General features: G+C 53.5%; 1 protein-coding gene across 1 annotated transcript in view; it reads left to right on the forward strand.

Moving 5' to 3' along the window:
• Nucleotides 1–174: 174 nt before the first annotated feature.
• The window catches only part of BCORL1 (BCL6 corepressor like 1), a 38,643-nt gene continuing 25,443 nt past the window's right edge, over nt 175–13,374 (forward strand). Inside the window, exons 1-4 of the mRNA XM_044682588.1 lie at nt 175–260; nt 4,796–4,886; nt 5,839–8,841; nt 13,141–13,300. Of these exons, the coding sequence (XP_044538523.1) occupies nt 175–260; nt 4,796–4,886; nt 5,839–8,841; nt 13,141–13,300 (3,340 nt within the window). The remainder of the gene's footprint in view (nt 261–4,795; nt 4,887–5,838; nt 8,842–13,140; nt 13,301–13,374) is intronic.

Genomic DNA, 13,374 nt, shown 5'->3' on the forward strand with positions numbered 1-13,374 from the left:
CTCTTAACCTCCCCCCTTCTCACTTAGACACACTCTTTGCTCACTTTTGAAAAGATCCACCCTAAGAGCTGTTTGGAATCTCCACCATCCACACAATTTCATCTTGGGTTTGTCTGTTTGGACTTTTAGGCAGAACAGCTCAGGTTGCTTCCATCGCGGCGGTGAAGGGCTGTCATGATCTCTACGGCACCACTCTATAGCGGGGTGCACAACTGGACCAGTACTGACCGTATTCGCATGTGCGGCATCAACGAAGAGAGGTAAGGCAGATTGGGTGCTTCTCAGAGGTGGGGGGGGGGGCCGGGTACAGCTTGCAGAGTTCGTAAGTGGGCAAGTGATAGTGTGGGTATATGGATTGGGGTGGGAGGTGGCAGTAGGCAAGGCCCAGCCCTGGGCCAGAATGCACTTGCCTTCCTCCTGCTGCTCAGGCCCCCGAGTTCCCTGGAGTGGGACCCTAGCTGCCATGTCTGTGGCGGACTTTGGCTGGAGAGCCCGTGCAGTGCAAGGTGAAGGGAAATTCAGGCTATTTCAGTTTTATTTACAGGGCTCAAGGTGAGGTCAGAAGGCATGGAAGCCATTACAGCACCCATCCCTGGAAGAAAGGCAGCACCTAACATTTGAGTGCCGCACTGTGCTGCTGGAAACTCCTGTTTGCCGGCTTATTGGGGCTGCTAAGTGCTGCTGGGAAAGGACTTGGGCTGCCTGGAAGGGCTAGAGACACGGGAGTGGGATTTACTATTGTGTTCCTCAGGATTGTTACTTATCCGTTTGGTGATCATTTATATTTTAAACCCAGATCCTGAGTTATAATCATAAGATCCTAGCGTTGTTTAGAGCTGGAAGGAGCCTTTGAGGTCATCTCATCCAGCCTCCTTGTTTTCCAGGTGAGGGGACTGACACTCAAGGAGAGGAATGACTTGCCCAAGGTCAAACAAGTGGGAGAGCCAGGATTTGTAGTTCTCTTTCTAATATACCTTAGGGCATGCAATGGAATGAATGCAGAATTTGGGGGTCAGGGGATCTGAGTTCAAATCACTGTCACTACCCAGAGGACTTTGGTCCCCTCTAATTGGCCTATTTCCTCCTCTGTCAAATGAGCAGATTGGACTAGATGGCCTCTGAGGCCTTTTCTGGTTTTAGATCTATGATCTTTGTATCATTTAACTTCCAGATGACTCAGTTTTCCCCTCTGGAAAATGAGAGGATTGAATTAGATGGCCTCTACGGTCCCTTCCTGCTCCAGATCTGGGATCTTATGGGTCCTGTTGCCAGATTCTTTGCGATCATCGACCTTTAGACTGAGAGGTAGAGGGGACCTTAAAGTTCATCTAATCACTCCCTGCTCTTTTTATGGATGAAGTTATCAAGGCCAAAAGTGGTTCAAGTACTTTCCCAAGGTCATAAAAGAGAGAACTGGGATTTGAACCCAGTTCCTTTGACTTCCATTGTTCTCTCTGCTGTACAAAACAGTCCCCTAAACTAGCCATCCCTAGAGTCTTCTCAGCTTTTTGATAATGACGTGATGACTCTAGACCTAACGAGGAGGCGTAGGCACCTTCCATGGAACAGCCCTGGGTGATGGGTGGTCAATGCCAGCCAGTATCAGCCCTGTTTTTGACAGGAGGTATGTAGATGTCTCTGGGGTTGGTAAATGAATGGCCTGATCCCTCCACCTGGTGGGTGGAAGTAACTGTTTAAATACTGTCACTCTTGATCCCTCTGCTCTATGTCGTCATATCCAGGGCTCACTCTAGGCCCTGCCGGAGCTGATTTCCCAATTTCATTTTTCCTACATTTGATAACTGAGTTCTTTGGTCTTGGAAAACTCAGAAAAATTATGGTTACCTAATAGAGAATTCTTAGAACTCACTGAGTTATCTGATCATAGATCTAGAGCGGGAAAGAATCATAGGGAACATTGGGTCCAACCCCCTCATTTTCTCCATGAGGAAACTGAGGCACAGGAAAGCAAGAGGGACCGGCTGAGATTCACACAGCTAACAAATGTTGGAGGCAGAATTCAAAGGCACAGTTTGATTCCTGACTCCAAGGCCAACATTCATTCTTCCTTCTCATCGTCTCCCTCCCCCATCTGCCAGGAGAAGCCCGAGATCTAGGGCATAGGGGGAAATAGGGGAGGGCTAGTGAAAGCTGACGTCCAGCCCCCCCTCCCAAGTCACTTCTTATAAGTCCTCCCACATTTCATTCTTCATATTCATCATTCCTTATGGCCTGAGAGGCGGGAAGGTCCTAGTCTAGGAATCGAATCAGAGTTTGTAGAAAGAAGCAGGACTCGGTCTCGCTGCTCTGCTGGAGTTCCTCGGCTATTCCTAGCAGAGGATATCTATTTCCAGGGATGCCAGGTCAGGAGGGGTTTATGGATAGGAAGGAGTAGGAGGGATTCCATGCCTTTCTCTTCTCCCCTTTCTGTGCTTTCGTGTGTTGGGAGAGGCTGCCCTGAATGAAAGACTATGGATCGCTTCTGCCTAGCCTTTCCCTGGCCCCTGCAATGGGGTGGGAATAGGGGACCCTTTAAATCGACCTCCCTGCTCCTCTTCCCCCCCAAAGAAGCCCATCCCTGGCAAATTCAAGTTGTGACTCGTGCCCACCCACCTAATCCCAAGCTAGGTGTGGGCCTTGCTTTTCTGGTCTCTCAGGAGTTGAAAGTGTGGGTTTCCTCCCCCCCTCTCCCCACCTCAGTACAGTTCCCCCAACTGGATCTACAGCCCTTCCTGCTCTCTGTGTCAGTTTCGATAGCCCGGGGACACTCCCACTTCCGACATTCTATCCGCCTTTTAAAGGGACCTTGCTTCTTCCCATTGGTTCCGTCATTGTGCTGCCCTAGAAAGATGGGGAAGGGCTTTGAGTGATGTCCCTTTAGTAAGGGCTCATTGCCCCTTCTCTCCCCCTCTCCCCCTTGGCCATTTTGCTTTCCCAGCCCTGAGTTTTATTGGGGGGGGATAGCAAATTGTCCCCTCTTTCAAAGGGTGAGGACAGGACTCTCGAGGCCCTTCCCTTGATTTTATGGAGAAGCCCAGACTTTCCATGGACTACAGGGCCTGTACGAATGGGAGAGCTGGCCTTTGGGGTCCAGCAGGGAAAGAAAGCCCAACCATCTTGATTTCCCCTGAAGCACCAGAGCCTTCCTGCCCAGTGCTCCTCTAGGAAACAAGAGAAGATGCCCGAGCAATTCTTGGCAGCGCCAGTTGTGGCAGTATGTACGCCCCTTCTCATCTGTCTTTAACTCTGGTCTTCTGCTTTCCTCACTCACCATGTTTTCATCTTCCTAAGACACAGGGGACGGGCCATTCTTTTAAAGGTTTATTGATGCCTTTTGTTTTTCACACCACAGTGATTTTCCCAATACACACACACACACTCACTCTCTCTCTCTCTCTCTCTCTCTCTCTCTCTCTCTCTCTCTCTCTCACACACACACACACACACACACACACACACACACACACACCCTAAGCCCTAGAGAACCATCTCTTGTTGAAAAAAAAATAATAGTTGAGTAAACCGACCTTGGTGCCATTCCCTATGTGGCATCCTGTACCCAGCCCCCTTCCCCACCATGTGGCCACTCAGAAGGGTGGCAGATTACTTTGTATGTCCTCCAGGACTTCACAATCCATCACTCAGACTACAACTGCCTTTTAGTATCCTGCTCATTTACATGATTGTGAAGAAGGCAGATTATGGGCTTCTGTAGGCCGGAGCTGCCATGGGCTTCAAAAGCCATCTTGGCGAGTCCTTTCTCCCCGCCCCCCATTTTACAGAGGAGGAAACAGGCCGAGATGGAACATGACTTGGCTCCGAGTCACACAGTAGTAGGGGCAGAGTGGAGATTTGAACCTGGTCCCCTGATTCTCAAGCCATTGGTCTTTCCACTGGGCCCTTCCATTCCACACATGGGGGTGGGGGTGGGGCTCACCCTGCACATTTCAAGCTAACCTTATTTACACCGGTTTCATTTGAAATGCCCTCTTGGTAGACTAAGGGCATCGTAATGTCCAGGGACCTTTGGGGGTGTTGTTTTTATCTCCTTGACCTCATTTGTGGAAAACCCCATTGGTGGCCGTTTACCCTTGAGGGTGACCATTAGAGCAGGTCACCCATGGGGTCCTTGCTTACTCCAGGTCTGCCTGGGAGAAGGAGAAACTGTGACTTCTGATGAATGAAGAGGTGCCTCTTTGTTTCTCAAGAGGATACTGAGTGGAATTCCTTTGACATCCATCTAGAATGTCTTTCCAAAAGGGGTTGCATATACAAGACCTCAGTTTACATGCAACACTTCAGGAGCATTTTGTTGTATGAAAGCAAGTCCGGTTGGGGGTTTGGCAGCGTATTTTGCCCATAGGCGTCGCTAACCTGCAGGGCCCAGGATTCCCCACTTTCCTCTTTTGTTGTCTGGGAGCTCCTGGGAAAAGAGAGGCAGAGGCCATCTAGGGGTGGTGGGGCAGCAGCTAGAGAGGAGAGTGACAGGAACACGAAAGCAGTATGATACAACATTCACTGAGGTCTTCTGGGAGGAGGCAGAAAGTTTAGATAACAGGTCCCCTGACCTCGTGAAGCTCTCTATCTAGTAGGAGGTTAAGACAGCAGCCCAGAGAGCTCGAATTGACTTCTTTCCTATTGCGTATGAACTAGAAAACCCAAGTTCTGTGAGCTCCGGGTGGAACTGATGCCGTGTGTTGGGGGAGGATGAGGATGGGGGACGTATGGCCACAGGTGGCCTCCCAACTGTCTCCAGGTCTCACGTTCTTGTCTCTGTGTCTCTCCCCTCTGCCAGGAGAACGTCTCTTTCTGATGAGGAGTCCAAGGCAGCTGGCTGCCAAGGCTTCAGACCCCAGGAGTTTTGTGTCAGTAGCGGCTTTTCCAAGGTAAAAAGATGGGCAGCTGTGAGGGCAGAGTGGAGCACGTCCCCTAGCCTTTCTGGCCTCTCAGGCAGCTCCCTCCCAAAGTCAGAGAAGGACAGATTTCAAGCTCAAACGGATGACCACAGAGGCCATCAGGCCCAACCTTCTTGTTTCACAGATGGGGAACCAAAGCCAAGGGCGGGGAGATGGCTTGCCCAAGGTCATATGAGTGCTGGAGGCATATTTTGAACCCAGACCCTGTGATTCCAAAGCCAGTGCCTTTTCTTTATTACAGTAGAGCCGGCTCCTTCGGGAGCATCATGGTGCTGCAGGCCCCGAGAAGGTGGGAAGCATTAGGGGGTCATAACAAGTGGGTTCCCAGGAGGACAGAGGAGGCATCATCCCAAGTTGAATGAATGTTGGACCCAGGTCACAGCTTGGCTCTGACATTGACTTTTCTGGATGACCTGAGGCAGCCCCTACTTGTCTTTGCCCATCAGTTTCTCTGTCTGTAAAACGAGGCCTTGAGGACCTTCAGCTTTGAATCTTGTGGCCTCCATCCCACTCCCATCCAAACCCACTCCAAAAGGAAAAAGCATCTTAGGACTCAGTTCATGCCAAGAGGTTGACAGTGGCTGTTGCGTTAAGAGCGCTGGGCAGGAGCCTGGAACCCTGGATTCAAATTCCAGCTCTGAGACTGTGTGACCTTGGGTGGGATCAGGGTAGCTCTACTTTCCCGTGATCCCATGCTGCAGATTGGGCAGACTGAGCTTCCTCTCTTCCCTCACCTCTTCCCATACCTCTCTTCTTTCTTTCCACCATCCCCATTCCACCATCTCCATCCTTTCTGAAGAGGTCCAGGTAGCTTATTTCTGGGGATATTTGGAAGGGTTGGACGAGTGGGTACATCCGAAGCTTTTGAGTAGGGGCTACCTAGGGGCCATTCGCTCAGCTGCTTCCTCTGCTGTCTTTGCAGGTGGAGCTCACAGCAGTTGGCAGTGGCAGCGATGCCCAGGGGGCGGACGCAGCTAATGGCGCCAAGGAGAAATTTGGGCACACGGCGGGGGAGCATCAACCCAGCACAGAACCGAAAGTGGCCCCTCCTGGGCCCGATGGTATTTTTACCCCATTAACGAAGCCAGGGGATGGCCAAGGGCTCAACAAGCCTTCCCCTCCTGAAGGCACAGAGCCAAGCAGCAGCGGAGCTGAAACTCACGTGGACAAGCTAGCCACCTGTCCCCTGGCTGGGCTTAAGGCACTGGACCACCAGCATGCCGGAACACAGAAGAACACTTGCATTTTGGCTACATTAGGCATTGGGGCTGCTATGGATGGGGCGTTGCCTTTGGTGGCTGCCGATGTCAGCCCCTTGCCTATCCCTGTTTCTGGCCCTGGCCCAGCACCCCTGTCTGCTTCCCTCTCTGTTCCCCTTGCTGTTCCTGCCTCAGTCACCCTTTCGGCTTCCGTCCCTTCCCCTCCTTTGGCTCCGGCTCCCATCCCCATCTCCCTTGCTACTCCGGCCTCCATTCCAGCACCAGCCCCCCTGTCCCTCCCAGCCTTAGTTCTAGCTCCTATCCCTGCCAGTGGGCCAGTCCCGCCCCTGCCCACTCCAGCCCCATCCCCAGCCACCCTTCCTGCCCCTCCTCCTACTCTCATTACGGCCTTTGCTGCTGCCACTCCTGCCCCACCGCCCACTCCAGCTCCTGTGTTTACCCCAGCGCCTACCCCTGGCCCTCAGGCCAAGCCTGCCCTTGCCCCCGTCCCCACGTCAGCTCCCATCTCTGCCCCCTTCAACCTTAATCGAGTGTGTTTCCCTGCCACTCAAGCCCCAGCGATGCAGAAGATGCCCCTGTCTTTCCAGCCTGGGGCAGTCCTGGCCCCAAACCAGCCATTGGTCTATATCCCTCCCCAAAGCTGTGGGCAGCCTCTTAGTGTGGCCACAATACCCGCTCCACTTGGGGTGTCGTCCACACTCACGCTCCCCGTGCTACCCTCATACCTGCAGGAGAGGTGTCTGCCTGGTGTTCTGGCTTCTCCTGAGCTCCGCTCTTACCCCTGTGCTTTTTCTGTGACCCGGCCACTGACATCAGATTCCAAGCTGGTCTCCCTGGAGGTAAACGGACTCCCCTGCACCTCTCCATCCAGTGGAAACAGCACCCAATCTGCACCTGATGGTGGCCCTGCTCCTCCAGGGGATGGCTCTCTACCTGCCCCTGCTGCCAAGATTCTCCCACCGCCACCCCAGCCTTCCCTGCCGGCTGCTGGTGGGGGCTCAACCCCAGGACACCCCACCACCAAGGCCCCTGCTGCTGCAGAGCATCACGCAGAAGGGGCTTCTGCTGCCTTTTCCCCTCTCAAGTCCCCACCGCAGCTGGAGCGAGAGATGGTGTCCCCTCCTGAGTGCATCGAGATGCCCCTGGACCTCTCTTCCAAGTCCAACCGCCAGAAGCTTCCACTGCCAAGCCAGCGCAAGACACCACCCATGCCGGTGTTGACGCCGGTACACACTAGTGGCAAGGCCTTCCTCTCCACAGTCCTGTCGCGCTCCCATCGGGCAGCCCAGGCCACCGGCAGTAATGTCACCTCGTGCCTGGGGCCTGCCTCCCCATTCGTCATCTTCCCCGAGTTTGTGAGAAACGGGGACCCGAGTGCCTGGGTGAAGAACTCCACGGCGTTGATCAGCGCCATTCCTGGCACCTATGTTGGGGTGGCCAATCCCGTGCCTGCTTCCCTGCTGCTAAACAAAGATGCCAGCCTGGGCATCATCCGAGACCCCCGCCACCTCCCCAAACAGGAGCCCATCTCCATCGTTGATCAGGGAGCACCTAAGAACTCCAGCCCTGCCTGTGGCAAGAAGGGCGGACAGTCGGCACCAGCTGATAACACAGTCAGGCGATCTACCCCAGCTCGGATTGCCCCTGGGGTGCCTACCTGTCCATCTAAGGAAATGCCATTTTGGAAACCTACTGGGCAGGGGAGCATCTACTCAAGGTGTTCAATCAATGGGAAGCCTACCACAGCCCAGGTTCTGCCTGTAGGCTGGTCACCTTATCACCCATCACTCTTTTCCATTGGCATCCCCAGTCCTGGGCAGCTGACCTCACATCAAGGGGTACCCATCAAACCAGCCGGCGTTGCCGGGGAGTTCTCTCTGGTGCCATCAGCCAACCCCAGTGAGGCTGCCCACGGGGTCACCGAGGGTCAGCCAAGACCGAGTGGGCCTTTCCCAGAGGTGCAGGAACCCATCCCACAGAGCAGTAGCTGCCAGCCTCTTGCCAAGCCCTGTGAGGAGCCAGTAAACCCAACCATCTTGATCCTAGGACCCCAGACAGGCAGCCTTCCCATGTCTCTCCAGCCCAGCACCATCGGAGAGGTGAGAGGGGTGAAGGCCAAGCCCAGCAGTCCCCCCCGAGACCAAGGTCCAGAAGAGTCCGAGAGCCACCCAAGTTCCGACCCCGCTTCCAGCCCGGAGGCCCCCCATAGCTCTTGCAATCTGAAGCTGACGGTGGCAGCAGATGGCAAACCCAAGAACCAGGTGCTGGCCACCTACCTGACTCCCAACCTGGCCTTGCCCCCCTCTCAGGGCTTCCACAAGTTGGCAGAGATGTCTTTGCTACCTCATGAAGGCCACCTGAAGGAACTCCAAGTGCAAACTGAAGTCCAAGGGACCAAGAGGGCCTTTGGCCTGGGAGCTCGTCGCAGAAGTGACGGGGACCTCACCTGGGTCAAGAAGGAGAGCATGATGTTCTCTCTGAGTCAATGCTTCCAGGCAGAAAACTTCCTGGGGGGCCCAGCCAGAGCGAAGACTGGGCAGACTCAGCACAGACAGGAAGTACACAGTAACTTTTCGTGCAGGAACAAGTGGTATCCAGAGGACGGAGCGAAGTCTTCCTCCAAGAGAAGCAAATGCAGCAGGGCCAAGGAGGGAGGAGACATGCCAGCCAGCAAGGCTAGAGGCCGGAGCCCCCACGGCCACAAGGTGGGTACGGCCATGGCTGCGAGAGCAGCCGCGTGATTGGGGATTGAGAAATCCAAGGGAGGGCAGTGCTCTGGGCTGAGGTCGTGGGGTGTGGGGATTCCACAGTCTACAGCTTGGGACTTCCGATTCTGAATTCCAGTAGCTGGGCTATATGGGCAGGGAGTCCAAAGAGCTGCATTCGGAAAGGCAGCTTCCAGGAATCACATCCTATCTCAATTCTGAGCCCTACCTTTTAGGAAGCCCTCAGGAGGCTGGGGTGGAGGCTGAGTGCAATGGAGAATGTCGAGCCTGGAGAGGAGGAGTGGGGAGCAGGGAGTGGGGAGGGGGCCCTCAAAACCACGGTCTATAAGTCGCAGAGAAGAAGCCGCCGGAAGGCAGAATGAAGAAGGGGGGAGAAGGGAGTTGTAGGAAAGCGCATTTGTGCAGGAGGCTTACCGGCAGGCCTCACACATGCTTCTGGGCTTTGGTGACTTTGTTTCTTTCTCTTCGAGGGAGTCGGGGGCATCAAGCCTAGGAGAAGGCATGCGGAGGCAGCGGCAGCCTCTTAGGTATCCTCGCACTGCCTTCATCCTTGGAAGAGAAGAAATACTGGGCAGTCCTAGGTCCTAGTCTAGAATGACGTTCCAAAGGCAGGGAACCGGCATTTCCTAAGCAGAGCAGGCGGGCTCTTGGGGCCACACTAAGTGCGAGGGTGCTTTGGGGAGTTCGATTTAAACCTTTACCTTCTGTCTTAGAAACCATACTGAGTGGGATTGAGTGCCTCCCCCCCACCCAGGGTCACACAGCTGCGAAGTCACAGCCGGAACATTTCTTGATCTCAGAGTGGCAACTCCCCAAGGCTAAGTGACTCGCCCCGGTAACAGCCAGGTGTCTGAGAAAGGTCGCAATCGGCCTCAGCCCTTTTGGACTCCGAGAGCAGGTCTCTAAGCGTGGGGATAGGTTGCCTCGCTCAACCAATAGCTGTGCAGGCATGATAAGAGAAAACACCACTTGGCCTGACATTGTAACAAGTTTGACTCCTGACTCTTCTCCAGCTAGGTCAGCTGGGGGATCACAAAGCATGTCTGCAGGGCAGGAGTTGACATTCTACCCACTTCTAGCATCCTGGCCCTCGGAAGTGACACTCCCCTGCCCCCGATTCGGAGGCCGGAGCGGTGCGGCAAAGAAAGGGACTAGATGCCTGATGCCCCCACTAGCTGCGTGCCTGGGCCTCTGACAGAGAAGGGAGCGGGACTGGCTGACCTCAGGGATTCTGGGGGGAAGCTGGCCTGGGATCCAGTTGTTTGATTGAGTTCATTGGTTCCGAGGCAGAAGAGTGGTAAGGGCTAGGTAATGAGGGGTAAGTGACCGTCATCCAGCTAAGAAGTGTCTGGGGCCAGATTTGAACCAAGGACCTCCCATCTCTGAGCCTGATACTCTCTCCACTGAGCCACCTAACTGCCTCTGGTATTCTGTTTTTTAACCTCAGTTGTCTATGTGCCCTTGCTCAGGAGATTCCACAAAATCCGATGGGGGGGGGTGGCTTTGGCCTCTATGTTCTTCCTGCCACCACCCCCGTTCTCAAGCCCAGGCAGCTTGGATGGCCCTGGGAAAATGTTCCTTCAACTTAACATCTGCCAGCCCTGCCCCTGCCCCTGTCCAGAGCCTGGCGGAGCTTGCTAGCCAGCAAGTGAAATACTCCCTGGTGCCCTCTGGCCTGGACGTTTAAGCCCCAATTCCCTGCCAGGGTTTGCCTTCGTTCCTCCGTTGCTCAAGAGACCACGATCCCTTTCCTTAGGGTTTCCTGCTTTGGCTATCTCCTTCTTTCCAAATATCTCCCTCCCTCCCTGCCCAGAGATCTGACCTTTATCACAAAGTAGGGAAAAAAAAGAGATGGGAAAAGCAGTTTAGAAAGAGCCACCAACATCTCCAGAGAGCTCTGTGATAATATATCCATGCCTGCTAACTTGCCTGTATGACCTTGGACAAGTCCTTTCCTGTGTTGAGTCCTCAGTCAAGTAGATTATCTCAGTGGACTTCTCCTCACTCCACATCTTATCTTTTTGGGGCTCTGGGGCTCTGGGGCTCAGTCCCATTCCCTGCCCCTTTATTTGGGGCTGCTTAATGTGGCAGGGGTTAGAGAAGGCCTTGGAGTCAAATGGGAGAAAAGAAGGTGATCAAGATCTGGATTCTAGTCCCAGCTCTGTTCTGGGGTGGCCTGGCAAATGTAGCTCAAAATTCCTGTCCTACCTCCCTCACAGTGCCATCTGGCCGCCCACTCCAGGTAGCAGGTAAGACGTGGCTATTTCCATTGCCCAATACAGCAGTCCAAGCCAGAAGACCCTCCCCAAGTCGATTGGCCTCCAGACTGTTCTCCCTGGCCTTTTTGGATCTCATCACTTGTTTTACATTCATATCCTTCTCCCTTCCCGGACCTTCAGGGCCTCCTCCTCTGTGAGCTGCTGGCCCAAGTACTGAGGCGATGAAAGCAGAAGCTGCCAGTACTCTGCCGTGAACCTCTAGGGGTGCCCCACCCCAGATTCCGGCATTCGGAGTCCTTCCCAGCCTGGACCCTAAAGCAGAGCTTCTTAACCTTGGTGTGGCCTGGCCCCCTCAGCCAGTCAGGCAGACCAAGCCTAGGGATGGGCCCCATTGCCAATCATGTTTGTGAGTGCTTCAAATACAGCGCAAGGGGTTATGGGGGAAACCGGTTAGGCTGAAATCCGGCTATCAAAGGAATGAGCACGTTCCCGGGCTCTGGGTTCTAAGCCCCTGCCCCACACTAGCTGTTTGAGCTATAACCCCCAGCATGGAATGCATGCTTGCGACTCCTAGCCATAAAGTCCCTTCTCCCTTGTAGGTCCAGCTTAGGCACTGCTGCCTCCAGGAAGCCTTCTGGGGTTGAGTGCAATCCAGCTTCCCCTCCTCGAGTTCTCTCCCACAGACCCCCTTTGGGCCTTGGTGGTTTCTTCGTCTATCTTTCCCCATTAGTTTGGGAACTCCTCAAGATCTGGGCCTGTGTTACGTTCTATGGCATCAAGGTGGAGGAAAAGACTGGAGCTGGGAGCTCCAAGAGAGCCACGTTCAGATTCTGCCTTTGCTTTTTCCAGTCATTTCCCCTGTCACCGAGTTTCCCTTTCTGGAAAGTGGGGGCAGTAATGTCTGCACTACCTCCTTAACAGCAGAGCTGTTATGGGTAAAGGACTTTAAAGCTCCCCAGAATTAGTGCTTCTTCTCCTGCGTACATTCCCAGAGTCCACACAACCTTCTGGGTGCCAGCCACTGTACTTAGCCATGGGAGATACAAAGACAAGAGCCAAACCCATTCTCTGCTCTCTAGGAGCATACATTCTTTTGGAGAACGCCACACATTCAAAAGGAAGGAGTAAATCCAGATCGATTCAGAGAGGGAGAGGAGGGCAGCTAGGGGGCTCGGTGGGTGGAGCACTGAGTTCAAATTTGGCCTCAGACACTTCCTGGCCATGTGACCCTGAGCAAGGCATTTCACCCTGTTTGCCTTAGTTTTCTCCTCTGTCAAATGAGCTGGAGAAGGAAATGGCCAACCATTCCAGTATCTTTGCCAGGAAAAGCCTCAACAGGGTCATGGAGAGTCAGACATGACTGATATGATTGAACACAGAGCATTGATAATTTAGAGGAACAAGAAAAAGGGTTCCTGTGGGAGAAAATCTCTGAATTGAGTCTCGCAGGGAATTAGGATTCTTGGAAGGTGGAGAAGGGAGTGTATTCCAGCCATAGCAGGGGAAGGACACCCTGTGTAGAGGCATAGAGGTGGACTTTACTATGAGGAATGGCAAGTATCCATAGGACCTTAGACACTTAGTAGCTGTAAGACCCTGGGCAAGTCACTCAGCCTCTGACTGCCTGTTCAACAAAGCTAATAATAATGTATTTTAATCCTCTAGGCCAGGGGTCGGCAACATATGGCTCTCGAGCCATATCTGGCTCTTTTGAGGGCCAGATACGGCTCTTTCTGCAGGAGCCATAAAGTCCATTTTTTTTCAGGCACTGTTACAGGAGCGGCACTGGGAGCACTGTACGGCTCTCACGAAATGACATTTTTAAAAAATGTGGCGTTTATGGCTCTCACGGCCAGAAAGGTTGCCGACCCCTGCTCTAGGCAATAGGGAGCCACTGAAGATTCTTGAGCAGGGGAGTGTCACAAACAATGTTTTTCTATTTTTTTTTTTTGTAATGAACAATGTTGAATTGGTTGGAATTGAATGGCACTCCTCTAAAGGAAGGAGTGTTTTTTGCCAGCTAGTCTGGCTATAATAACGTCTCTCTCTATTCCTCTAGTGTAAGAAGCATCATGGGGAGTCCCATGAATCCAGCAAGAAAGCCTGCAAGTCTTCGAGCAAAGAGCACAATGGCATACGGGTCAAGCACAAGCGACAGAAGTCTGCCAAATCCCAGTCCCAATTGCCAGGATTCCGAAGAGGAGATAGACATGAGGAAGGTAGGCCTTGCCCTTGGTGGCTCTCCACTCCTGTGGCCACCCTAACTAATCCCCAAGTCAGGACTGCTGCAGAG

Source organism: Gracilinanus agilis, chromosome X, assembly GCF_016433145.1.
Source record: "Gracilinanus agilis isolate LMUSP501 chromosome X, AgileGrace, whole genome shotgun sequence".
Lineage (NCBI taxonomy): Eukaryota > Metazoa > Chordata > Mammalia > Didelphimorphia > Didelphidae > Gracilinanus > Gracilinanus agilis.